Here is a 26069-nt window from a genome sequence, read left to right as displayed (position 1 = left end):
GCAGATTTAATAGCAGAAGTTCACAACGTCTGCAACACGGTGTGAGCTTGAAGATCTGCTATTTGTTTTAAATCTTGAAAAACAAATTGGCAAATTTTAATGTTTTTGAAACATTTTACAAGCACAAATCTTGTGTGGGGGTCCCTGGCACAAAATATTTTCAGATGGGGGTCCATGACCAAATACATATTAATTTGGGGGTCCTTGACATGATAATGTTTGAGAACCACTGCACTGAAACAATATTAGACAGTAAAGTTTGACTGACCTGCCATAGTCGCTTATTTGGGACTGTTTTTATTAATCTCTCAAGACAGATTCTGCTAACAGCAGAATCTGTCAGCACCACTGCCCTAAACATGTAGTGTTGTTGTTAGTAGGAATAAATACAGAAGCACCCGGGAGGAAGTGGACTAAGAAAGGGGAGGAGCCAAACCGAGTTCCTGTTTCTACACAAAAAAGGATGAGGTTCCCCCACAGGCACCTCATCATCATTTTACCAAATGCAAATGGGTTCCCAGATTGGTTGTTATAGACCTGGTTGCTTGTTTCTCTAGCAAAATCTGGCAACGCTGCACAGAACATCATCAACTCACTAGAGAACACAGCTGGACAGGAGGGAGGGGATAGACTTTTATACAGTGGTGGAAAAAAGTACTCACATTTCTTACTTAAGTAAAAGTATCAATACTGTAATGAAGAAATACTCCAGTACAGTACTTACCAGTAAAAGTCAGGAATTCTAAATTTACTTGAGTAAAAGTACAAAAGTATTGGCATCAAAATGTACTACCAAAAGTAGAAAGCACTCATTATGCAGAATATCCCATTTCACAAGTTTCAAATGAATGAAATGTATACAAATCTTTTGAAAATAGAAGCTCTACATGGGTCGCATCGTGACGCATTGTCAGCTTGTAAGTACGGCTATTTTCGAATGGCCGAAATGTATGTAGGACTGATGTGGATAATGTATGGTTTGTAATAATAATCAAAATCTACAAAGTAACTGGTAACTCAAGTTTTCAAATAATTGTAGTGGAGTAAAAGTACAATATTTGCCTCAGAGATGTAGTGGAGTAGAAGTCAAAGTACTGAAAATTGGAAATACTCCAGTAAAGTAAAAAGAAAAAAAAAAACTCAAAATTGTACAGTAAATGTACTTAGTTACTTTACACCAATGCTTTTAGACATAACTGGAGAGAGATGGAGAGGGAAAGAAAGAGAATCGGTGCAGAGGTACAGAAACAAAGCATGACATATAACGGAATGAGAGAAATCCAGCATAGGGAGATAAACAGAAATAAAGAACAGACCAAAAAAAGACAGAAAGACTTGGAGGTGTGAAAGAGATGATATATACTGTTGTACTGTGTACGCTGTGGTGACAGAATATAGGTTGTCTTTTTTTAAAGAGAGAGAGATTTAATCACAGAGAGAAAGGGAAGAGAGAGACCGTTCAAGAGAGAGGGATACCTAGAATGACAGTTGTTTTTCATGCAGCTGTTTTATGTAATGTAAATGTTTTTTTAGTCAGAGAAGCGCTGAAAGAGAAAGAAAGTCAGAAAGAATGAGTGAAAAGGGGGGAGGGTGGAGGCAGAGAGAGAGAGAGAGAGAGAGAGGGAGAGGGAGAGGGAGAGGGAGAGAGAGAGAGAGAGAGAGAGAGAGAGAGAGAGAGAGAGAGAGAGAGAGAGAGAGAGAGGGAGAGGGAGAGAGAGACTTAAGAGCACCAGAGAGTGAACAGCTTTATGTAATGTGTTGGCTTCTGTAGAGGCCTGCTCAGATTCCTCTACTGTTGCTCATCTTTCTACTATCACATGACTAGGAGGGGAGAGAGAGAGAGAGAGAGAGAGAGAGAGAGAGAGAGCGAGAGAGAAAGAGAGAGGGGGGGGGTGAGAGAGGAGGAGAGAAATGGAGGGAGAAATGAAGATCACAGAGAGAGTGAAAAAAGGAGGGAGAGAAATGGGGGAGAGATAAGTAGAAGATATAGGAGAGCCTATAAGCGCGAGAGAGAGAGTGAAAGAGCTGAGGCTGCATGCTACTTCTGAATGTTGCTGTATTACAGTAGGCATTTCATTCAGGTATTCCAGTGCTCTAGCTCTGACCAGTGAAGATCAATGCCAGGAAAATTAGCTCTAGCGTCTCAACGCTCTTTATGTATAGTATTTCTCTTGGAACATTTGAAGTTTGATACTTCAGTCAAATCATAGAAATAGAAGAACAGCCCTGCCTTAATTTCAATTGAGGAGCAGAAACTGTTGCAAAAAGAGCAATGAATGTGTCTGACAATTTATATAGTGCGGTGCCTCCCATTTGGTGGACATTTTCAGTTAACTAAGTGTTTATTGGTTTTCTTTGGAGTTTAGAGTTGCAATCCATAAGATTTATGTTCTTCCTGGGATTCGAAACCAGGTCTCCCGCACAGGACACAGAACATTTCTACTACTAAGCTAAGACGAATGCCTGCATGGGGAGGGCAGATTTGGGTCTAAATTGCTCCTTTGAAGAGCAGGTAGACCACATCCAGTAGTTATATTAGTCAAAACATTTTCTATTCACTAAAAGAAGTTACGGATTGCAGCTCTAACAACAATAGTATGGACAGCCATAGGGCCTGACTTTTGTCCTAAGGCTAATTACACACACACACACACACACACACACACACACACACACACACACACACACACACACACACACACACACACACACACACACACACACACACACACACGCGTAGGTCTCAGGGGTTGAGAGGGAGAGAAACAAAAACACGCATCTAAAAAACAGACCCAGGGAGAGAAGTCCCTATACCCTCCCTCACCAGACCAAACATGAGCCAAAAGCCTCAACATTCCAAACATTCAACGCAACCCAAATCCCATTCTCTCTCTCGCTCCTTCGTTCTCTCTCTCATATACACAGGAATCCACATGCCTCACTCACACACACACACACACACACACACACACACACACACACACACACACACACACACACACACACCCACACACACCCACACACACACACACACGCGCACACACACACGCACTCGCACACACACACACACACACACACGCACTCGCACACAGAACAGAATAGAACGGAACGTAGCGGAGTAGAGCGGAACGGAACGGAACAGAACATTGAGGAGTACCGTAATTCACTGTAGATGACACAGACAGAACAACATAACACATGATGCAAGCTGGGGTAAATAATGACAAACATTAGACAGTGTATGTATGGCTGCTTGCAGGCAGATTTTTTATCTGTCGGGGTAATTTCCCGGCCTTGGTCAAGTTGACAACAGTTTGCTGGCTGATTGATTGGCTTACAAGCTTTACTGTCTGTTTTTCTAGTTCATTGTCTTGCTCCCTGACTCATGGGCTGCAGGCTGGCTGGCTGACTTGACTGAGTTGCTGGTTTCCTGAACACACTTTTTGTCCACCAGATAACTTAATTTCATGACTGCTTTACTGGCTTGTTAGCTGACTACATTGGTGGATGCTTGTCTTGACCGTCCGACTGCCTCTCAGACTCACAGACTGTCTTGGTTAATGTCTTACTGACTGGTTCTCTCACACAGGCTGTGGCTGCATAGCAGGCCATCTGATTACACAACACAATAAACAATGTAAGACTCGAGTGCTCTGCAGAGGCCTGGCCTCAAACCAACACACACACACACACGGACGTGCATGCACGCACGCACACACACACACACACACACACACACACACACACACAGACACAGAGAGAGAGTTACACCATGAAGAAGCATCCACACACATCAGAGAAACTGTTTACACAAGCATAAGCATGCTCTCTCTCTCTCTCTCTCTCTCTCTCTCTCTCTCTCTCTCTCTCTCTGTTCAAAATAAAAGTTATCAGTTCAGTAACTTGGGACAACTGTAGGGAGGGAAGTAACAGTATGCAATTTTTTCGGTAGTGGTATGAAACAGTATTGATATCCTAAAAATTTCCGTGCCCACATATTTTTGCACGTGGGCAATTATGTGCAGTGCAACTCCACTCGCGATTCATGACAAAGTAAAGCTACACTGTAACATTATCTGATTAAGGTTACTCGCTTGACTCACACAGCAGTCAAAAAAATATCAATTCAGCCCGGACGGTTGGCGTAACCGTCTGGGAACCTAGGCTTTGCTGCATGTCACCCCCATCTCTCTCCCAATTTCCTGTCAGCCTACTGTCCTATCAATAAAGGTATAAATGTGTGGCCTAAATACCAAACTCTTCTTAGGTTTTAATATACAAACAGCAGTGATTTACATTCGGACGTTACGTTGGAAGTCCACAAGATAGTCACATATTCCAATTTGCCAATTTCACCGTAACATGGGGTGACCAGGCGTCGATTGTCCCAGTTTCAAGCTGTGTTTCCTGAGTCCCGTCCACGTTTATCATGTTCTGTTCTGTTCTGTTCTGTTCTGTTCTGTTCTGTTCTATTCTATTCATGTACATGCCCACCTAACCAATCAAGGTTAGGGTTAAACAAAGCATTGCATGTCTGAATTCAACGGCAATTTAAGAGTAATGTTCGAAGGTAGATAATATTTCAAAAATATTGTCAATACTTCATACTAATTCAAAGACTGGCAAGATGTGATAAATGCTCGTGGGGTTAAAAGGTTTCTCAGTCAGCGTACCCCTGATCTAACCCTTGCACTCTTTGCTCATATAGTGTAAAAATCGCTGTAGTAGGCCTACAAATGTAAACAAAAAACCCAGTACACAGTAAAGTCTTCACTGTAAATGTATCCATTTGTAACTCAAAGTGTATACAAAAAATGTAACCAAACCCACCCTTACCGGTCCATTTGGTAACATTTGTTATGCACACCCTCAGTTAGATTAACACTCAGGATTTTAATGTGTATAGGGATTCATCCCTATGCCAGAATAAGGTAACACAAGGTTTGAAAAAGAGCTTCAAATATCTGAAGAATCTGGGGTGTGCTTGATGCGACTTGTCAGGCCCTTCAACAGCCACTCACTCACTAATGAAAACATTCTAGTCAAGGTCAACAAAATCTAACTCTAAACACACAATGTTTTTAACCAAGTAAATGTTGTATTCCCTTTTTTTTCACTGCCTTCACACTTAACTGAAATACACGCAGGGTAAATATAATTATATCATTGATGAGGAGTTTGATGTATACATTTATGAATGTTTCTTAACCCATGCTTTGCTCTTTTTACACCAATATTTACAGACTTTAGCGATGTTTTAAAGACACAACACTAAAACTTAAAATAGGCTGTCACATATTGTTAGCATTTAGATCTGAATGTTGAGATTAATTCCTGTAATTAATCCAATTATCATGGCATTTGGGCCTGTGATTATGAAGCTAGCCGTTGGTTTGGGTTTGGATTACAGATTGGGACTTTATATGATTTCCGTAAGTAAATCCACACTGAAATGCTGAATGTGAACGTGTCATTTCAGACCATGTCTGTCCTCGTAAAGAACACAGACTGAGGCACAATAATAGGTAGGGCAGGAATGTGTGGCCGCAGGGTATACTATACACCTATGAAACCAAACACACAGATACCGTACCTGCCAACATTCATGTGTAGCTGCAGGGTATCCACCTAGAACATATAGGGCTGTCACGATCATGACATTTTGCTTGACAATTTGTCACACAAAAATACTGGGCAATAAATTATGTTTGAAAATGTATGAACATTTTTCGTGGAAACGATGACATTCTGACAATTATGCAAAAATAATAAAAAATTCTCTCAAATAATTGCGATTAGGTGATTATTTATGTAGTAATTGTTACAGGCCTAATGACATGACACCATACATCCACACAAAAACATATCTGCCAACACAGGCACACAAATAAACACAAGGCATGTAGCATCGCTCTTATCCAGAGCGACATAAAGTGCAAAGTATGTGTAATGAACATTTACTGCATGTGCGTGCATGCCATGCATGCACGCACATGCACCTAGATTCAGGTATGTAAAGAATGGTTCATCTGTCAATGTATAGTGTTTATTTTAAGATATATGTCTATCCAGGGGCTCCACCATGATACACCTGTATCATCAGACCAACTTGATTTATGCTTGACTGACTGTCCAACACATTGTCTGTGTCCAGAGAGTTGAAGTGATTAAGACCCCTTAAAACCTATAACCTACACAAGTCTAGTTTCTCCAGCAACCAACTTAGGTTAAAAAAGGCATCAAACAGAGAATTAAGACACTTCACTGGAACTAAACAAAAGAAATATTAGTATTAGTATAATACAGTATTTACAACATTCCAATGGCAAATTTAAAATTGAAATGCAAAAATGTAAAATGTAATTAAATTCCTGTAGGCAGGGGTGGCCCACCCTGACCATTGAACAGTACAGGAAAGACTAGTCTATATTGTCTGAGTTCAGAGGAGAGAGCCATGTTTAGTGTCTCTGCTAACGATCAGTTTAACGAATAATGTTTTTCTAATGACACAATGAGCCACAGATTATGGCTTGGCAGCAGTGTAAATATTCACAAACAAACACACAAGCAGCACTCACTCTGTCATTTAAATTATTCAATAATCCTTGTTCTCAACTGTACAACTGTAGTCACAGCTACTATATGCAGCTATTGGCTATTCTCTGTCCCTCTTCACAAGTAGCCTATTAAATTTCAAGCCCCAGTCTGCAATTGGCAAATAATGGCCTTAACTGAAATGTGATTTCCCTGCACTGGCTGTTTATTACGGTATGACAGACAACTAAACATGAGTTTTAAATCAATTGGGATGCTGTAAATTCTACTTTGTTGTTGCAACCATTGAAGTAAAACATACACATATTTTGAGTTATAGTCTAATCAATGTTTATTGACCAGGAATTGAAATGAAATATGATCTTCTCATAATTGGGGTTTTCATTTGAATACAGGATTGTAAAATCGTGCAACTGAAAAAAGAAGCTGTTGTGGATTGGGTGGGTATTATTGACAGGGTTGACGTGATGATTACTGATACAATCTAAGCTCTTCTGCCTCCAGTAGGAACTAACGTCAAACCTGTCACAGCTACTTAATGTCTCTGTATCTATATATGTCTCTGTCCATACTAGGATCATAATGTTAAACGGCATTCCACTGCACATTATCGTTTACCAGATCGAACCATAACTAATGAAGTCTGAAGTCTCTCTCCCTATCACTCTGCACAGAACAGTATGTGGCTGGCCAAAGCGATCTCTGCACAGGTCGGTAGGAGCAAATCTGGTACAGGTTTATGATGTAAAAAATACCTCTACCCTCACTTACGCAAACTCATTTCTCATCTACATGCCAAGAAGCCAAATTATGGATTTTTTTTTAATTCAAGTTCTTGATTATCTTGTCTTTTGATCAGACACCACATCACACCGTTTCCTGTCCTTCTTCACCTCAGTTTTAATACTTTGCAAAGCAAGAAGCTGCTTTGTGCAGAAGGCTATAGTTATAGGACTGACAACATGTAGAGGGCTGGCTGTGAGCGCATTCCCCTTTATTAGTTATCAATATGTATTCTAGTGGCACAGTGAAAGGTTATACCACATATCATGGTCTTGTGAGTTCAAATCCAACTCGTGATTTTGGCACATAATCAGTTTTTCTCTCCCACCCTCTCTGTCATCCACATTGTCTATATATCATAGTGTTTCTGTGATTATGCAGACACACTGAATTAATTAAATCGTTTTCATAAGAGAACTATTTATTCATCGCACATCGGTCCTAAATATGAACCCCTCAGCCTTATTACAGTGTTGTTAGTTGCTCCTTTTAGCTGCCCTAAGTTTAATTACAATATTATCATCAGCCAGCTCTTGCTCTCTGAATATCTCTCTCTCTCTCTCTCTCTCTCTCTCTCTCTCTCTCTCTCAATTTACCTCTTTGCTATTTACATACCCATAACCCAGCAGTCTCAGGTTACGTTGCTTCCCTTAGAGCTCACTCCAACACAACACATATGGTGACTAGTAGTCTAGTCCCTAAACAGGATAGAATGTGTTGTGAAGCCACTATGTCACCATTCCCCATCTGCATAATCTATGACCATTGTCATGGAGATGACCACTTATTGTACTTCATTTGGTTTATAAGCCCTTTGGGTGTTTGTATCTTACCTTCACAAATAGGTTAAAACATACAAAATCTAGTTTAATTGACTAGATTTGATCTTCACAAAAACAAACAACATGCCAAATCCTGTCAATACATATGGAAGTTCCCATAGCCTATTCCCCAGCATCTGTATTCTGGGGGAAACGTCGCAGAAAATAACAGATCTACAAGCGCAACAGCTAAGTTATTTAATAATAGAAAAATGCACTAGTATAGAGCACCGAGGGACTCCACTCAACCAATTATAGTTATAGGGTTTATTAAGAGGTAAGCAAGGCAAATGAACATCAAACCTGCTGGCAATAGCTGCCCTGAACTCTCTGACCCCTCTGGTGAAATGTGTGGCTCAAGACACAATTATTAAACAAATGTATCATGGTAGGCTAATCATCTGCCGAATTACCCATCTATTCAATAATTCACAATTAAATCAATAATTGTATATATATATATCAATTAACTAAAGTAGCCTACTGTAAGTGATTGTTCGTTGGGTCAAGTCACCTGTCAACCACATCATGACGTTGAAGCTGCCATAAATGAATAGGCATCAATTGGGCCTACAGTACTACAGCCCTCATATAGGTGGTGTTGCCAATGCCATACATACTCACAGTGAGTCCCAACAGCCTGGAGTTCGGCTTCATTTGACTGGTTAATCTGCCACCAATACATTAACCTCGCCTGTTCAAGACTAGCCTATATTGATCTAACGGTAAATTGTGTTTTGTTTTCGCCTATACCTCTCTCGTTAGCATATTTCAAAAGTATTCTCAGGCTGGCCGAACTTAACTTGAAAAGTTGTTATAAAGACAAGACAACATCGTCCTTTCACGTGATTAACTTAACAGCAACGGTGCGTAAAAATGTGTTGTTGTCTCTTTTTATGAAGGTCTGGATCGGATTGTGTTCACCTATTATTTCCATCTAGGCCTGCAGTATAGCCTACATCACACAGTGTTGTCATCGCTGTCACGAGATGTAGGCTAAATGCCACTCTTCAAAAAAATCCTTCCAAATATTACAACGTCCGCCGACGCTCTGTGCGTAAAACTCTGTCTCCATTCTGGTTAATCGCAACAAAGAGGCCAACAAAAACAGCGATGGGGAAACTTTTGTCTGTATTCCACACAACTTCTTCACACTTTAGATTATGAAACGGCGACAACATCCAGCTATTTATTTACCTGGTCGCAGTTTTCTCACAAGATTCCCGACAACAAGGTTATTTCTTTTCCCTTTGTCCTCGATCGGAGACACGCGGATGATTAAAAGAAGACTCAGATCATTATGGAGAAAATTGATATCGGGGTATTGCAGCAACAATGCATCGGAAGAAGATTTGCACACTGACTCAAAAAAAAAGTTTCTATGTACGTTTTACATCACATCCCGCTTCCGTCGAGGAGGAGGAGGAGGAGGAGTAAGGAAGGGAGGAAGGGAGGAAGGGGCAGCCAACTTGAGCCCACTCTGTGTGAGCTGCAGTGGTGGAAAAAGTACTCACATGCTTTACTTAAGTAAAGGTATCAATACTGCAATGTAGAAACAAGTAAAGGTCTGGAATTCAAAATTTACTTGAGTAAAAGTACAAACGTTTTGGCATCAAAATGTACTTAAAGTACCAAAAGTAGAAAGTACTCATTATGCAGAATGTCCCATTTCACAAGTTATCATGGTCTAAAATTAATTTAAGATCTTTTGAAAATAGCAGATCTACAAGCTCACAATGCCACAGGTTGTGAGTTGTAGATCTACTATTTTCAATAGCCAACGTTTAAATAGGGCTGAAGTGGTAAATGTATATTTTATTATAATAATCAAAATCTACAAAGTAACTCAAGTTTTCATATAATTATAGTGGAGTGAAAGTACAATATTTGTCTCTGAGATGTAGTGGAGTAGAAGTAAAAGTACTGGAAATTGGAAGTAGGCTACTCCAGAAAGTAAAAAATCTAACCTAACCTCTAACCTCAAAATTGTACTTAAGTATGTGTACTTGAGAAGGGGCAACTTGAGCCCACTCTGTGTGAGTGAGCTGCTGCCAAAGTGAGATCACAGCGTTCTCGAAGTGTTCCTATAGTGTAGCACATTACCATAGAGTTATGGACATTACACATTCACTAGCAGGGGTCTTCAATGTTTTTCAGGCCAAGCAAGGACCCTTTACCTGAGAGAAAGAAGAAGTAGGCACCCCCACTATATATTGTATTACATTATTTTTATTTTTGGAAGGCTTTCTCCAAAAACAAAAACAAAAAAATATAGGTTTAACATGCAGCATATTCATAATAAACCTTTACTTTTTTTTGGAGAAACCCTTTTTTTTATGCAACTTGAAAATATACTTTCAAAGCTATAGCTCACCCCATTTAGCTGATCTCATCTATGAGACTATAGCTTGGAATTATTTAAAATTTAAAACCCTTTTAATACCTCAAACAAAAACAAAAAAAAAAGAATAAATAAGACCATTTCTGCATCAAAAGTAATCAACAACTATAGGCCTACTATAAAAAATAAAAAAAAACTTTGGCCAAATTGTCAAATAATAAGTAAGAGGAAAAAAGTGGGGAAATATTACGATGCATTGTGAGCTTGCAGATCGGCTATTTTCACAATATTTATCTGTGGAACCGAGTCAAACTAAATGTAATGCCTCAACTCCTACAATTCCATGTACTTGTCAGGGGGGGGGTCCTCAGTTCAAATATGATTATTTTGTGGGGTTGCGAAAAGGTTGCCAGGAACCACTGGCCTATGGGATTTCTGCAGCAGCTGCAAGTAATGCTACAGTTTTGATGGCTTCATAGCGCTGTCACCAGTAATGAGTAAATTAAATGATTTGTTTGTTTGTTTGCACATTATCTTTGCTAATATGTTGGATCTATGTTATTGTGTATTTTCAGATTTATATTTTAAAAGACAAAACAACAACAACAACAACGTTACCATCACAAAGATTTGGCAGCCCCACTGCAGTAACCTAGACCTAAAGGGTCCCAGACCTCCTGTTGAAGACATGAGGTCCTTGCCATACTGTTAAGTATCCTATTCAATAAATCAATCAATGCTCTAGAACTTTTAGACTTGAATAAGACTTGAACTGGGCCCGCTCAATCCATCATACATACATATATTGCCAAGTGTTTGTGCATGGTATCTGCACGCCTTGGTTCATATGTAATGTTTTTGTATGGTGTGCAATGTGTGCCACAGCATGCGTATGTGTGTGCCTATGTGTACCAGCAGAGAGCAGTAGAGGCTAACAATAACCCAGTCGATATCTCTCAGGGTTCAGCAGTACAGTCAACTCATAGAGGTTGTTGTTTTTCTCACACTTTTCATTCCATTCAAACCATAGCTTCACCCTAACTTCTATTCCTCCTCTATTACATCCCACCACCTCACCTCACCTCCTCATTTTTTGCTCTGCCAGTGACTGGGCTCCGTCCATCCGTGTGTCCTTGAACACTTTGGTCACAAACAACATAATACAAATTACTGGCAAGATTGCCATGGAAGTTTCTGTGATTGGTGACCCCTGGCGTTCCTCTAGCGCCACCCTTAGGCCATAAATGTCATGAAGATTTACGCAAGATATCTCAAAATTATGCTACAATGCTATATGTCATTGCCGGTCAGTTCAGATAGTTTGGTCTGGTTGGGTGCAGCTGGTGGGGCTTTTAGACTCGTAGTCTTGTTTTTAGAGGTGAGGGACAGTGGGGAGAGAGTCTCTGTTTGATTTGACCTACAGTATACATGTAGGTCAGAGTGAGTCACATGGGGCCCTAGCCCTGAAACATGACTGTCATATCATGACAGTCATGGCGCAACTTGTTCCTGGTTTTGGCAGTTTCTCCATTTACAACCCGTACATCTACATAAACGTTCAGATTTAAAATATGAAGTTCTGACCCCACGGCCATGGATGTAACAAGTTGAAACACTCGGGTCTAAGTACCCGTATCTTCCGTATTGTTCAATAAAAAGCATTTTAATCCGATCGGTGGCCATTTTCAAAAAGTTTCCTTCATATGCTTTCAACTACGAGACCCTCGGTTGGGAGGTGTATTGCACTATGAACAATACGGAAGATACGAGTAGTTAGACCCGAGCGTTTCAACTTATTACATCCATGGCCGTGGGGTCAGCACTTTATATTTGAAATCTGAACGTTTATGTAGATGTATGGGTTGTAAATGGAGAAAGTGCCAAACCCAGGTACAAGTTGCGCCATGACGCTCGTGACAGACGAGCGTCATGTGAACCATGGCGAGTGGGGCTCCAGAGACAGGGTTCTTCACAATAACAACACTGGCTAACAAGAGTTTTTAAATATGCCTCTCCATCTCCCCTTCTATTCATGCTTTAATCTTTCTGGGTCATTCACATTGGCTGTGTGTGTGTGTGTGTGTGTGTGTGTGTGTGTGTGTGTGTGTGTGTGTGTGTGTGTGTGTGTGTGTGTGTGTGTGTGTGTGTGTGTGTGTGTGTGTGTGTGTGTGTGTGTGTGTGTGTGTGTGTGTGTGTGTGTGTGTGTGTGTGTCCATTACGTAACCAATCACATGTCTCTATGGTGAGTCGTGTACTCCTAAACAAGCTGGCATGGATCCCATATAGGTCAAGTCCTGGCCTTTAAACAATGCACGCACGCAAACACACACTTCTTCAAATCACATGATGAAATACATACAATACCAAACATCTCGTGAGTGGAATGCTTTCAGGACACGTACAGTGTAGAGATATAGACGAGTTTGATCTACACTGTACAAACACATTGATCATAGGAAGTCATAAGCTAAAGACATTTCACTACATTGTAACTGTAATTAACGTCAAAGTGATCCAAACAAATTTAACTTGTAAGATTTCATGACTTCACAATAAAGTCCCTGTGTTACTCATTGCTTCTGTATTTATCAGCTATTGCAGAAATGTTGCGGTTGGTGGTGTTACAGCCAAGGTCAGGCATGAACATAGTTGCGGCACATGAGGTCATGAGTTGAGAAGGAAAATTCCCTTATGTTGATATTTTTTGCCACGCTTTGTTTGCCACACTTGCTTTTCAAGTATTTAACCACATTCACTGAAATTAACCTTTTCAGTGAATACATTACTCTTATACTGAGATCACTTCACTGGCTCGATCCTGATACAGAATTGATTTCAAAGTGCTATACTTACTGATACACAGCTATTAATGATTTAGATCTTGAATACATCTTTGACCTGCTCACTGCCTCTAAAGTTAAACCAATCACGTGAAGGTGCGTGCATTTTGTCATTATGGTCCCACGTTCTGGGTCAAACAGACTGATGACCTTAAATCTGCCAAAACTGTGTCATCTTTTAAATGCAGGCTTACAGTAAGAGCAACCTATTCTCTGTGGGCCAGGCCTTTGAAGTTAGTTAGTTAGCGTGTGAGTGTTAGCGGAAGGTATGTAAGGTAGTGGAAATGTAAGGTAATACGACACAACTGTCGTATTAACTGTGAGCATGTGAAGTAACTAAAATGTGTGACCACATCCTCTTGGATAATATCATGTTTCAAACAAATGCCACTCATTGCTCGTCTTCTTCATTCTCTGTGAATCTGTCAATGCTAGGTGTAAATCAAAGTTCATCATCAGACAAATCTACGATTATGTTTTATGATTAAAACAGAAGGAAGCGCTGGATCTAATGGCTCACAAGATAGGTGCTCTTTAATGCAACAGGTAAGTAAACAAAATCCAAGAAGTCTAGCTTGATTTATAATCCCCCAGTAGTGCAAACAATGAAGGATAAAACTAAGTCACATAGTCTTCAGATTAAACTTATTTTTTTTAGCAAGGCAGACAAAATGGCATTGCACCCAGCACATAGGGCTTTGCATACAGACAACAGAGGGGCGAGAGTACAGTTATGTCAGTGCTATGCTATCAATACTGTGACAACAGGTCCATCCAGTACCCTTTGTCAGTACTTGAAGGCCGGTCTATGACGTTAGTCATCTATGACATTAGTGATGTGACGGCAAGACAAATGTCACACATAACTTAAACGTCACTCATCTTTCAACAAATCAGTGAAGCCAATTCACACACACACATACACAAAAACGCACGCACGCTAATGACTCTATTGGGTTTCATTCAACGTCCCCCAAAGCTTCACTCTTTAACTTTAGCCCACTGGCCAGGGTCCAGCCTATACAGTACACATCATTTATTCTAATAGTATAAATATTCCTTGGATTTTTTTCTGTTCCCTCTGGATTTAATTCTCTTACAGTAGCTCACCCACATTGGAGACAAGTTATAACCGGCAACCCAGTTCATGAACCACAATTCTTGACACATGATATGTACAGTACATGCACATACATGTACAGGACACCTAGCTGACTCACTAATTAGGGCACTGCCAATGCATTCCTATCCTAACACTTCTCTCTGATGTAACTATATGCCTAAGTATTTGATAAGAATATTACTCAAAATAATAGTCTTTTTTTGTAATGCGTTTTGCTTTTGTGATACCAATCACATTTTGGAAAGAAACGATTTATGCAGTTATAACAATATTGTTTTATATGTTGTATGTACAGTATATATTCTTCAAATCTTAGTCCTTGTGGTGCAAAGCAAGATGAGTACTGATGGTCCATTGTGGAACCTTGGGCCGTCAACCTTTACTTTATAGAGTGTGGAGCACAGTAGCTGTGCTCCGGTTAGAAGGAAGGCCTTGATAGCAACTGCGTTGATATACTGAATGGAATAGATAAGAACTTCAGAATTCTCCAGGCGCTCAACCGAACGCTTGTTTGCATGCAGACCTAGATGTGGAGCGAATTGCCTTCGTGATATATCAGGTCGTATTGTTTTAATATCATTAATTTGTTGTTCTTTTATTCACATAGTATAGAGGGAGTCTCCCTTGTTTGTCAATAAAGATGCCTTGCGCATGTGAACGGTAATTTCTGTGTATGTCGTCTATAAACTGGACTTTAGGGTTCATTGAACCAAGAGTGACAGGTCAGCCACGGCACATCAGTACAATACCAAGTGCAAGGAGAACAGTCTACATCTAGGCTACTGTATAAATGGTGCAGTAAACTTTGCTTTATCATGTGAGCCAATCACACACTTTGGATCACAAGATAATTTCTTTTGAAAATGTGGACTAGCAAACAAAAACTTTGAAAGGCCCCTGTCCTACTTTGCATAATAATAAGCTTAAGAGGCCTTCCGTTTGTGCATCGCATACAGGTCATGCTTTGAAAATTCATTGGCATCAGTAAGGAAGAGATCTCAGATTTCATGCTGTCGATGACATCACATCAGATTGCGCTAACTTCTTCTCGCATGTGTGTGTGTGTGTGTGTGTGTGTGTGTGTGTGTGTGTGTGTGCGCGCGTGTGTGTGTGTGTGCGTGTGTGTGTGTGTGTGTGTGTGTGTGTGTGTGTGTGTGTGTGTGTGTGTGTGTGTGTGTGTGTGCGTGCGTGCGTGCGTGCGTGCGTGCGTGCGTGCGTGCGTGTGTGTGTGTGTGTGTGTGGGGGGGGGGGGTGTGTGTGTGTGTGGGTGTGTGTGTGTGTGTGTGTGTGTGTGTGTGTGTGTGTGTGTGTGTGTGTGTGTGTGTGTGTGTGTGTGTGTGTGTGTGTGTGTGTGTGTGGATGTGGATGTGGATGTGGGTGCATTTAGGATATGTCTCACAAACTGCTTTCTGTGTGTCAATAGACCATGCACACAGCAAAATCTGCAGCAGCAATCTGTTTCTGCAAATGCAGAACTGATTTATTGTAAACTAGAGTTTCGGGGGGCTACGCCCCCCTCAACCCCAGCCGCGCACGGGGCCCAGCGTGGGTGCGTGTATATTGGGGTACCCAAATCGCCGGAGTAAAAGTGTCCAAAAGGAAAAAAAAAGTGTTGGGACCCCCGGGGACCCCCCTGGAACATGGCGGACCCCTTCGGCAGTTTTTTTTTTTTTCATGCACGGTTTGCTTGTTTCTGTGGCTTGTTTTTTAAAACCTGGCAGCAAACTTGGCAACCCGACTGACATCACTGACCTATCCTTGGTATTTGTACTTCCGGGTTGCATAATGATGACATCACTGTCGAGTCCTGTGGTGTCATGAACCTAGGCAGGTTTGTTTACCAGATTACCCTGGGCAGCGTGCTGTGCTGTGGCCGACTGGCCGTGGCTGTTTGTTTTTGTGTTTGGGATGAACATGGCACGTGAAGGACGGACATATTGTGATCGAGACATGAGTGAAGTGAAAGTAACGGCCTGGGTGGAACAAAGGAGGTACGTAAGAAGGGGGGGGGGGGTTGAAGCAAAGGAGCTGTGTGTGTGGTGTTGTGGAGGACATGGGCAGAGTGCAATGGCGGCCGCTCGTGTTGTTTCGGCGAAACCCGTCGCCGTGCGGTGTCGGTGGTGTGCACGGTAAACGGTACGAAGCTGCCTCCCCTTCCGTTTTGTCCGACATTTGGTGAGTAGAATTAATTATGTTGCGCGGTGGAAAAGGTGTAGTGAGCAATGAGATGTCCCCTACGCGACGCGTAAATTCAGCGCGGCCGCCGTGGCGAGTCAGTTGGCGACATGTGGTCTGGCGGTGCGTTGTTTATTCGATAACAGAGCTGTGGGGTGTCGCACCGAGGGTGCGGAAGTCGCTCGCCATTTATATAGTTAGATGTAATGTGGGCACTCACTGAATGTTGTCTCTAAGCCCTGTTTAAATCTAGAAACCTGTCTCAGCATGCTAAAACTGTTCCTTGATACGGACACTCGTCAAACCCTATACAAGCATTCTTCAGACCTTGCCTTTTAGTCACCCCTTCAAAGAAACCACAGGCCTTAAGATACAACAATGGGGATTGAACAAAGCTTTCAAGCACTCCATTGATGGACACTCCTACAGTATTACCTATACTTAATAATCCTGGGTGGGGGACATTTAGATGCAGTGAATCATGCTAGTAAAATATCATTAACATTCCACAACTTTTTAAAAAAACGTTCTATTTATTCAGGGATGGTAATGTTTGCTGAGCCAACATACATGTACTACTGATTTCAACAACACCCTGCTTCACATTTACACTTACACAGTTCCACAAGTGGGAGCAGCCCATTGCAACCACGTGCTTATTATACCGCCAAAGATCTACAAGTGAGCTTGTGAGCTTGCAGAACACCATCCTACAATGGAGTATACTGTACAAGACTGTACTGTACATTGGGCTACAGTCTTCTATGTTAACCCCCCCAAAGAGTTGCCTAGAAAACCACAGTCCCTCTGGCTACTGAGGCAGTTCAGCTGGAGTAATGTGGGATTAAGTGCATTCAGGAAGGGAACCTCAGATGTAGTTATCAGTTAGGGATAGTGTTAATGGATATTTTTTGCCAACCACATTTTCCCCAGCCAGCCTTGAATCCAATTGCCTTGTGGTCATCTGAGCTTCTGTATCTGCAACACAGTAAAGCTTGGTTCAACTTTAAGATAGATATTGTGAAATTAGCAGATCTACAAGCTTGTAAATCAGCTATTTTCACAATCTTTGCCTCTTACAGTAGATTATTTGACAATTTGGCCAATGTTTGACCAGTTTTTATAGTATAGTTTGTTGATTACTTTTGATGCAGTAATGGTCTTTTTTCCTTTCTTTCTTTCTGTCTTTTTTTTTTAGGTATTAAAAGGTCTTACAAGTCCTTAAATTGTCACTTCACTGTCATCTGGGGACCCCCCAAAAATCCTGTGGGGACCCCCCTGGGGGTCCCGACCCACAGGTTGAGAACCACTTACATACAGTACATACCTGTAGCACAGCTGATGTACCACAGGTAGGAGGACTACATGCCACATGGAACACATACCGGACGTGTCTCAGGAATGACAAAGGTAGGTGCAGTATCCGATGTCATAACTTTAACTGTGATTGTGAGAAAGTCTGTCTTCTCTCTCTCTGTGTAGAGGATTGTGCAACCTTCATTTAACAAAAAGGTAGGTGCAGTAGTATGCAGATGTCATAGTTTTAACTGTGTGAAAGTCAGTGTCCTCTCTCAAGAGGTATGTAAAAATGTAAAAATGTAAAAAATGTAAAAATAAATAAAATTAAAAGATCTAAACATTTCAAATCTTTTTTATTTTAATATACAAATATAAAAATATGAAATATATAAATACATGCTCATTCTTTCTCAGTTTGTTATTTCCAATTCCCTTATTTGTATACAGAAATCCAGTCACTCTTGGTCTTGTGGAGGGTGTATGTGTAGACAACCATGTCTCCTCCAATACGCATGGAGTCCCCAGCCTCTTCTTTTCGTGATCAGTTACACCATACGTAACTCATACGGAGGAACGCGCTATCCCTCCCAGTTCTGTTCCCTGTTGAACAGGTGCCCCGACCAACCTGTAGGAGTTGCTAGTGCACCAACAGAACCACGTGGTGGAGGAATCCCTAAGTACCATGCACCACCTGTATGCCAAACCAGTCATTTTCAAAGGAAGTCATGACAGTCTCTAATGTGGGTTTTCCCTAGTCATTTACTGTAGCTTTTACAACTACTGTACGTCACGCATTGCTGTATCTTAGATCACACATAATCACGTAACCAAAGTTATATGACTGTGCATGTGACCAGATGTTTGAGAACGAGATTATCATTGATAATAATCTATTGAATCTGTGAAACTGTGACTCTTGCGTCTTGCTACTGTACATGGCACAGTTCTGGGACCTCACATTTACTATTTCTCCTTTTACACACATTATATACCACACACGCAAACTCACACATACTGTATACCTTCACACACAAACAAACAAACAAACAAACACTTCCCTCCTCCACACAATTCATGGATTATCTTAACTCCATAACACACCCTCCTGTCCTGATGTAAGATCAGACAATATGTTTTTCTGCAGAATTTCTATAAAATCCCTTCCCATTCTCACCATTCTGTATATGAACTGGTCCATGCTTCCGGCCAACAGTGACTCAGACTGTTGGCCTGAGTCACTGGAATGCTTTCTGAAACTGAGGGACAGAGAAAGGCAGGAGAGGAGAGGGAGAGGGGTGCAGGGGGGGCGGGCATATTGGGGAAACAAAAAACTGTGTTTGAAACTATACTATGTCTTTACTGTGTGGTATGGATGGACTTTGACATGTCCACTGCTCCTCTTTTGAACATTTGAACTGGGTCCCCCCCTCACAAGCAAGGAATTGTTATTTGACAATTTGGCCAATGTTTGACCAGTTTTTATAGAATAGTTTGTTGCTTACTTTTGATGCAGTAATGGTCTTTTTCTTGTTTGTTATTTGTTTTAGGTATTAAAAAGGTCCTTAAATTGTCACTTCACTATCATCTGGGGACCCTCCCAAAATCATGTGGGGACCCTCTGCGGGTCCCGACCCACAGGTTGAGAACCACTGGCCTAGTGCAGACCCCCGGGGGACCCCAATCAACGAAATATACCGGGTTTAGGTTAATATACATGTACAGTTAGACTGCTTCGGTGAACAGTATTCCTAAGCAACATACGCCTATTCCCATGCAAAACGTGGGTGACAGATGGTAAGTACAATCACTTTAATTCAGCTGAAACTAATTCAGAGGGATTTTATGATTCCAGAATTACAATAGAATTATAAAATTAAAAGCAGTTACATGCGACTATGCAATGCTGAAGGCCAAAACTCATTTCTTATCTCTCCCTTAAACAGCCTAATCATTCTCTGTACTGCTGAGTGCTTGTAATGCTAATGCAGGTATAGAAACATTATCCTGTGTTTACGCTTCTTGAAGGTCACCCTGGATAAGAGCGTGAGAGCTCCTGACGCACCATGACTTAGTTTAAACAAGTTTGTACAAGTGTCTGTGCATGTGAGTGTAGTGTGGGTGTAAGTGTATCCATATAACGGTGTGTCGTTTACTAGAGAGCAGATTATGTGGATAGTGTTTCAAATAAATGCTTGTAAATAATGGCTCTGTCACGTCAGGAGGAAGCTGACTGCAGTATTTACATGGCAAGATTCAGTGTGTGGGAGATGGTGTGTGTGTGTGTGTGTGTGTGTGTGTGTGTGTGTGTGTGTGTGTGTGTGTGTGTGTGTGTGTGTGTGTGTGTGTGTGTGTGTGTGTGTGTGTGTGTGTGTGTGTGAAGCCACAGCTTCCGGTTACAAGGCCAAAGAAGGTTGAACGATGTCACACAAACAGATATAGTATACAGTATATAGCCCCATGGTAGGTAGACACACGGTATCTTAACCACACAGTACCATAACCCCTGGATACAGCAATATAAAATAACACTCATACAGGAATGTGGATGTGGACAATCACAGCTGCAGTTCGCTATCTTTGAGAAAAACCCTCACAACAACAATGCAAGGACAAATCTCAGTAGTTTGCTAATTGGAATGTTTGGCTGATGGTGGGAATAAAGGAAAGTGAATGGGGCCACCAAAATGAAAAGGTGTGTTCCTCTTGGGAGCCTGAATGTGTACACTGTAGGAGTGCAGGCAGAGAAACGACAGAGATGTATTCCTCTTTGAAGAGCCAAGTAAACTATTGTAAACATTGTGAATCATAACTGTCCTGTGTGTGTATATCCACCACAACACCATTTTTTGTAGCAATCCAGCAATATCTATTGAGATATTGAAAGTCCAGCCTGATAGTGGGGCAAGAGGAAAGGTCATGGGGTCAACAAAATCAAGAGGTTTCTTCTTTTTGGGAGTCAGGGAGCCAGGCCACCAGGCACCCACACATGTTTGTATATTAAAAGCCATATATCAGATTGTACAATGATTCTGTACAATGATTAAATTGCATTGAGATTCTATACACTTACATAGCTGATACAGTCAGATGGACAAAGTGTGTGCATGCGTGTGTGCATGTGTGCGTAGTGTATTGTATTTAATTGTGTTGTTTTGTGGGGATGTAGCCAATACAATTAGTCTTGTCTGTTGAAACTGTTCAATTACAAACTCACCTGATATTAAAGCTTTTCAAACTTAAAGAAGAGTGCTTTGGATACATTTTTGTCTTTTTGGATGACTCAAGCTTACATTCTACATCTGTTTGAGTTCCATTTATCTAAGTCCAAAGGTCGTTCAATAACGTTATTTAAATTAATTAGAATTAGGTTGATATGCACATAGCAACCCTGATCTTACTTAAAGGTAGGGTAAGTGATTTGCTTTGGTTAAAATAAGTGTTAAATAGCTCTATATTCTGATAGTACTCATTGCTATAGAGTGTTTGTTCAGTATTAGGAGTCTCCTTGTCTCTCCAGCTCTTTATTAAACAGAAAATGCATTTTCGTTTCACTTTCAGTTTCATTTCCAATTTTATCCAACCAGGACAGAGAGCTCAATCAGGATACAGATTAAACAAGTGAAATTGGAAGTGATGACACTAAGAAATGAGCAGACAAAATTGGAACTGGAACACTATACAAATTAAGCTTAAAAATGGGTACTTTCTCCTGATTGGCTGAGATTTTGACACCTACCGAAAAATGTATTTTCTGTTTATTAAAGAGCTGGAGAGACAGGGAGACTCCTGTTACTGAACAAACACTCTATAGCAATGATTACTATCAGAATATAATACTTTAACCTTTTAACAAAATACTTTTTGTTTTAACCAAAAAATATCACTTACCCTACCTTTAACAAATGAGTAGCTGTAGTATGTTGGCTATGATATCACCCATATTACATACATACAGTACATGTATACACATGTCTGTGACAATACCTTAATCTCTTATGTAATATTTATGTGCTTGCGTTCCTTCATTCCTTCATACACACACAGACATCCACCCACACACCCACCACCCCCATCCGCTATTTTGCACCTCCGAAACCTGAAATGTTACTGTGTCGGCATGACAGAGGATCTCCCTTGTCATCTTTTCCGGAATCACCATGTTCATGTAGTGATGAAGGCTCATAAACTGGTGTCATGGTTACCCAAACATAAACTTCCGCCTCGAACGGCATCCCCAAAAGCCCTGAGGTCATATGATGGGAAAAAAAGATTGCACGGCACTCTTCCCAATGTAAAAAAAGCTTTATAAAACAGGCTAGTTTATCTTTGAGCACACATGCTTCGGCCCATTTTGATCTATTGAATACTTTATTAGTTAGAAATGTAAACAGCACGTGGTACAGGAAGACATTAAGGCTAAAAGAACATGGCCTTCTTTCCCTGAAGATTATTACTAATTAATCTAAAGCTATAATGAATAAATATTTAATTGAGAAGAGTGCCTTGGAATCTTTTATTTTTATGGGCCCCCCTTTACTGAACATTCCAACAAATGATTTTATCCTTTTTTTCTGTTCATGTGATAGGGGTTTCATCTCTCTAACACAGTGGTTCTCAACCTGATGATTAGCCACTTTGTTTTCTCACTCAACAGTAAACAAACCAACATACAGTAGTTTTAATACTGAAAAAAAAGACTATTACTGCGTCAAAAGTAATCAACAAACTATAGCCTACAATAAAAATTGTCAAACATTGGCCAAATTGTGAAATATGGTGGAACCGAGTCAAACAAAATGTAATGCCAGAACGACTACAATGCCAAGTGCTTGTCATGGTGGGGGGTCCCTAGCCTGGGATCAATACCATTTTCGGGTTTATGATCCGGTCGGAGCGGAAATAGGTGGCCGGAAACAATGACCGGAACCACCGGTGCCATCCTCCAAAATGATTCCCCTAGTTTAATACTTGTTTAGTTTGGTATAATCGTTTCGTTTCTTTAGTTATAATAATGGTTTGGTATGTCCATCTTTTATTCTAGCTCGTAGCGCGACTAGCGAGACTAAACAATATTGATTCGTATTGTGTGGCGCACAAAAACAATGCAACGCCAACAGGAACCAACCACCGGAACCAAAATTATTTCTTTCCTTTTTTCTAAACCAGATCACACGGCTAGTTTTAGAATAGTCTCGCGTAGCCAGACAACTATTCCACAATCTCCGAACGCTATATAGAGTCTGGAACTACACCTTACCTCCCGAAATCCGAGAGAGGAAACTGGCACTTCCGTTCACGAAAATATATTTTAAAATATCTTTACATTTTGTTTTTTAATTTCCATTTCTGCTAAGCAGCAGGCTAAATATACTAGGATTTTGATTTATATTAGGGTAAATTTGCGCGACTGTAAAGACGAAATGGAAGTGGTGAGGAGGCTTCACATCCGGTTTATATTTTAATCATGATCAGAGCTTCCGAGTCCCAGACTGTACATTTGAAAATTGTCTGGCCACGTGAGACTAGTTTTAGAACGAATACCAGGCTTTCCCCCGAGGCCTATGCTCCAAGGTGGAAAGCCTGGTGACGCAAGGTTAGGGGGTCCCCAGTTCAAATGTGATTTTTTTGGGGGGTCGCGGCCTGAAAAGGTTGAGAACCACTGCTCTAACATAGCGGATGGGGGTTACTCACATATGCATAATGTTCTTTCTACATGCCCCTCTCACATTCATTGATGTGCAATGTTTAGTTTGAGGTAATGCATTGATAAACCATGAGATAATGTGTGTGTATGAACAAGGATCATGTCTAAACATGATGAATATTAATCATTAAAATAACAAAAGGAGTCACAAAAGCCCCAGGGAAGGTTTAAGACTTGTCCAGTTGCAATTAGTTACTCATCCTCTCCTCTATGCAAAGATTGATCCCAGAGCCCAGCTGCGATATATGAAGTAACCATAATATGCCTAGGATTTTCAGTCTGTAAAAATGTTGTCATCCTTTAAAAAAAAGGCTTATACCGTTATCCTTAAAATTATGTATTTTTATTATTATTATTATTATTAATTATTCTAGCTTTGTCCTTGCCATCACTTGGAGGGAGCAGTTGTTCCTATTTATAAAATGTTTCTTCTTTTGTCATCAAATTTCTATCAGTCATATAGGCCTAATTGAGATTATAAACAGATGCAAGATATTAACAACTGCCCACTGATTGGTAACTGGGTCTACTTAGCCAAATATGTAGGCTACAATAATACCATCCCTGATTAATTGCACAGTTATATGAAAAGGCAGAAAACATGAATTTCATTTTAGAGATATTTTTATTTCATTAAATAAAATAAATAACAAATAATTGAATAAATAAATACAATATTCTTCATGATCAACAAACAATTGTGTCAGTTTCAAGTTCGACTATGCTGTGTGAGTTCTAAAAAGTACAGTTTGCTATTTGCCTGAGGACAAATTTCTACTTCTATTTGTGAGCACACAAACATAAAATTCAAGTTTTTACAGTTTCTTCTTTTCAAGTTTCACTCCGTTGCAAGTAGTAAATATGCATTCGGTTCAGTTCAGTTCAGTCCTTCAAGTGTTCTTTCCACACCCATGGTGAGCTAGTAAACATGTCTTGAGACTCTCGACATGCAGCTCGTTTCCCCATGGGACGCCGGGCACGGAGAGCAGCTCCACTCCGTACTTCAGTCCGGAGGAGGACACTGTCCTCAGGACAGTCCAGTCCACAAATTCAGCTCGGTTCTTCAGTACCAGTCCCTTTAGTTACTGCTATCGCTGCCCAGTCTGTGATAGACCAGGAGGGCCACCACGTAGCCGTTGCGGGTACTCTGCTTGTACATGCGGCTCATCTCCGTCTCCAGGCTGGGACTGGGGCAGGTGGTGTTGATCAGAATCTGGTCCCATGATGACGAGCTGAGACTGGACAGATGATCGTCACAGTTCGGTGATGATGATGGGACTGGAAGAAGACCCTCGGAAGAAGCGCCGGCATCATCAGTTAGATGCCGCACTTGTTCCTCTGCAGACTGGAAGGGGAGAACCTGGTACTCGCTCGCCGGGCTGTCGCCACTAGCCACCGGCGTGTCGAGGCAGGGCTCCTCGGTGTAGATCTGCCAGAGCACCACCAGGCACAGGACGAGCAGCCAGCGCTTGACGGGGCTCTTCTCGACGGGTGGCAGGTGCATGCGGACCTTAGCGGGGTACATCACCCGGGTGCAGCGCTTCCTCGGCCGGATAGGAGCGTAGGAGCGCGCGGCGGTCGCCTGAGCTGGTATCCGCTCGAAGGTGAAGATCTCTGGCTCTTTACTCCGCGTCGCCATCATTCTGGGTACGGCGAAGCTTTCTGCCTGGTTCGTCTGAATAGACAGAGTCACGCTGTTTGATCTCGAGTACATTTTGTAGTAGTTTTGTTCGAGTTTCTTTTGTCTTTTTCTTGTCGCTGTGTTTGTTCAGTTGGTTTCTGAATCTGTCGGAGCGAGACCAAGGTTTATATCTAGTTTAAAGTTTTTAGGTACGCCCCTATGGTTGGTTAGCCACTCCCTGACAGTGCGCCAACGCAGCATTGCTCAACGATGAAAAGTACATTAAAATACATTATTTCTAAAGACATGACTTCATCCTCCACCTCCAGGCCAGCTAGACAGGATGAAGATCTAGTCTAGTATTTCCCATGATAGACTGAGATTTGAGTCAGCTACATTATGAGAATTAAATACAAATAGACTATTAATTAAAAAGTATTGTTAGAATTAATCAAATTATATTTCTTTCCATACAATTTGTAATGGATTGACAATCAATTATTATTCATTACAATAAACATAATAGGAATTTGTTATGGTATTAGGATAGTGATAATACTAATACATAATCTGTAAACATAACTCTGGATTTGATTAGGGAACAGATCATCATATCATATGTGAAATTAATCTTACATAGTCAAGCTTTAATATTACTTGGCAATGGCATCCAGTGGTGTGTTCTACCACAGTGGTATTCAACCTTTTTCATGCCAAGGACCCCTAAATTGATATACATTTGGCCACGGACCCCCATCAGAAAATGTTGTGTCAGGGACCCCCAGAAGCAAAGATTTGAGTTAAAAA

At 40.9% G+C, this 26069-nt stretch overlaps 2 protein-coding genes across 4 annotated transcripts in view; both read right to left on the bottom strand.

Annotated features, from left to right (window-relative positions):
• ddr2l (discoidin domain receptor family, member 2, like) overlaps positions 1-9547 on the bottom strand; it is a 36504-nt gene extending 26957 nt beyond the window's left edge. For 2 of the 3 annotated variants that reach the window (XM_084054796.1, XM_084054798.1), the window contains exon 1: positions 9357-9547. The gene's annotated coding sequence lies outside the window, so the exon portion shown is untranslated. The remainder of the gene's footprint in view (positions 1-9356) is intronic. The other variant, XM_084054797.1, reaches the window with a different exon arrangement.
• Positions 9548-24247: 14700 nt separating this feature from the next.
• Positions 24248-25408, bottom strand: ier3 (immediate early response 3). The gene has a single exon (XM_084054145.1). The coding sequence runs from the start codon at positions 25353-25355 to the stop codon at positions 24720-24722; it is 636 nt and encodes a 211-aa protein (XP_083910271.1). The 5' UTR covers positions 25356-25408; the 3' UTR covers positions 24248-24719.
• Between the last annotated feature and the right edge of the window lie 661 nt (positions 25409-26069).

This window comes from Gymnoscopelus microlampas, assembly GCF_963454915.1.
Source record: "Gymnoscopelus microlampas genome assembly, chromosome: 4".
Classification (NCBI taxonomy): Eukaryota; Metazoa; Chordata; class Actinopteri; order Myctophiformes; family Myctophidae; genus Gymnoscopelus; species Gymnoscopelus microlampas.
Note: the sequence above shows the minus strand (reverse complement) of the source record. Positions and strands in the feature narration are given on the sequence as shown.

Bases quoted from the DNA above. Each gene is read 5' to 3' on its own strand.
- ier3 (XM_084054145.1), bottom strand. From the start codon at position 25,355: ATGTACTCGAGATCAAACAGCGTGACTCTGTCTATTCAGACGAACCAG.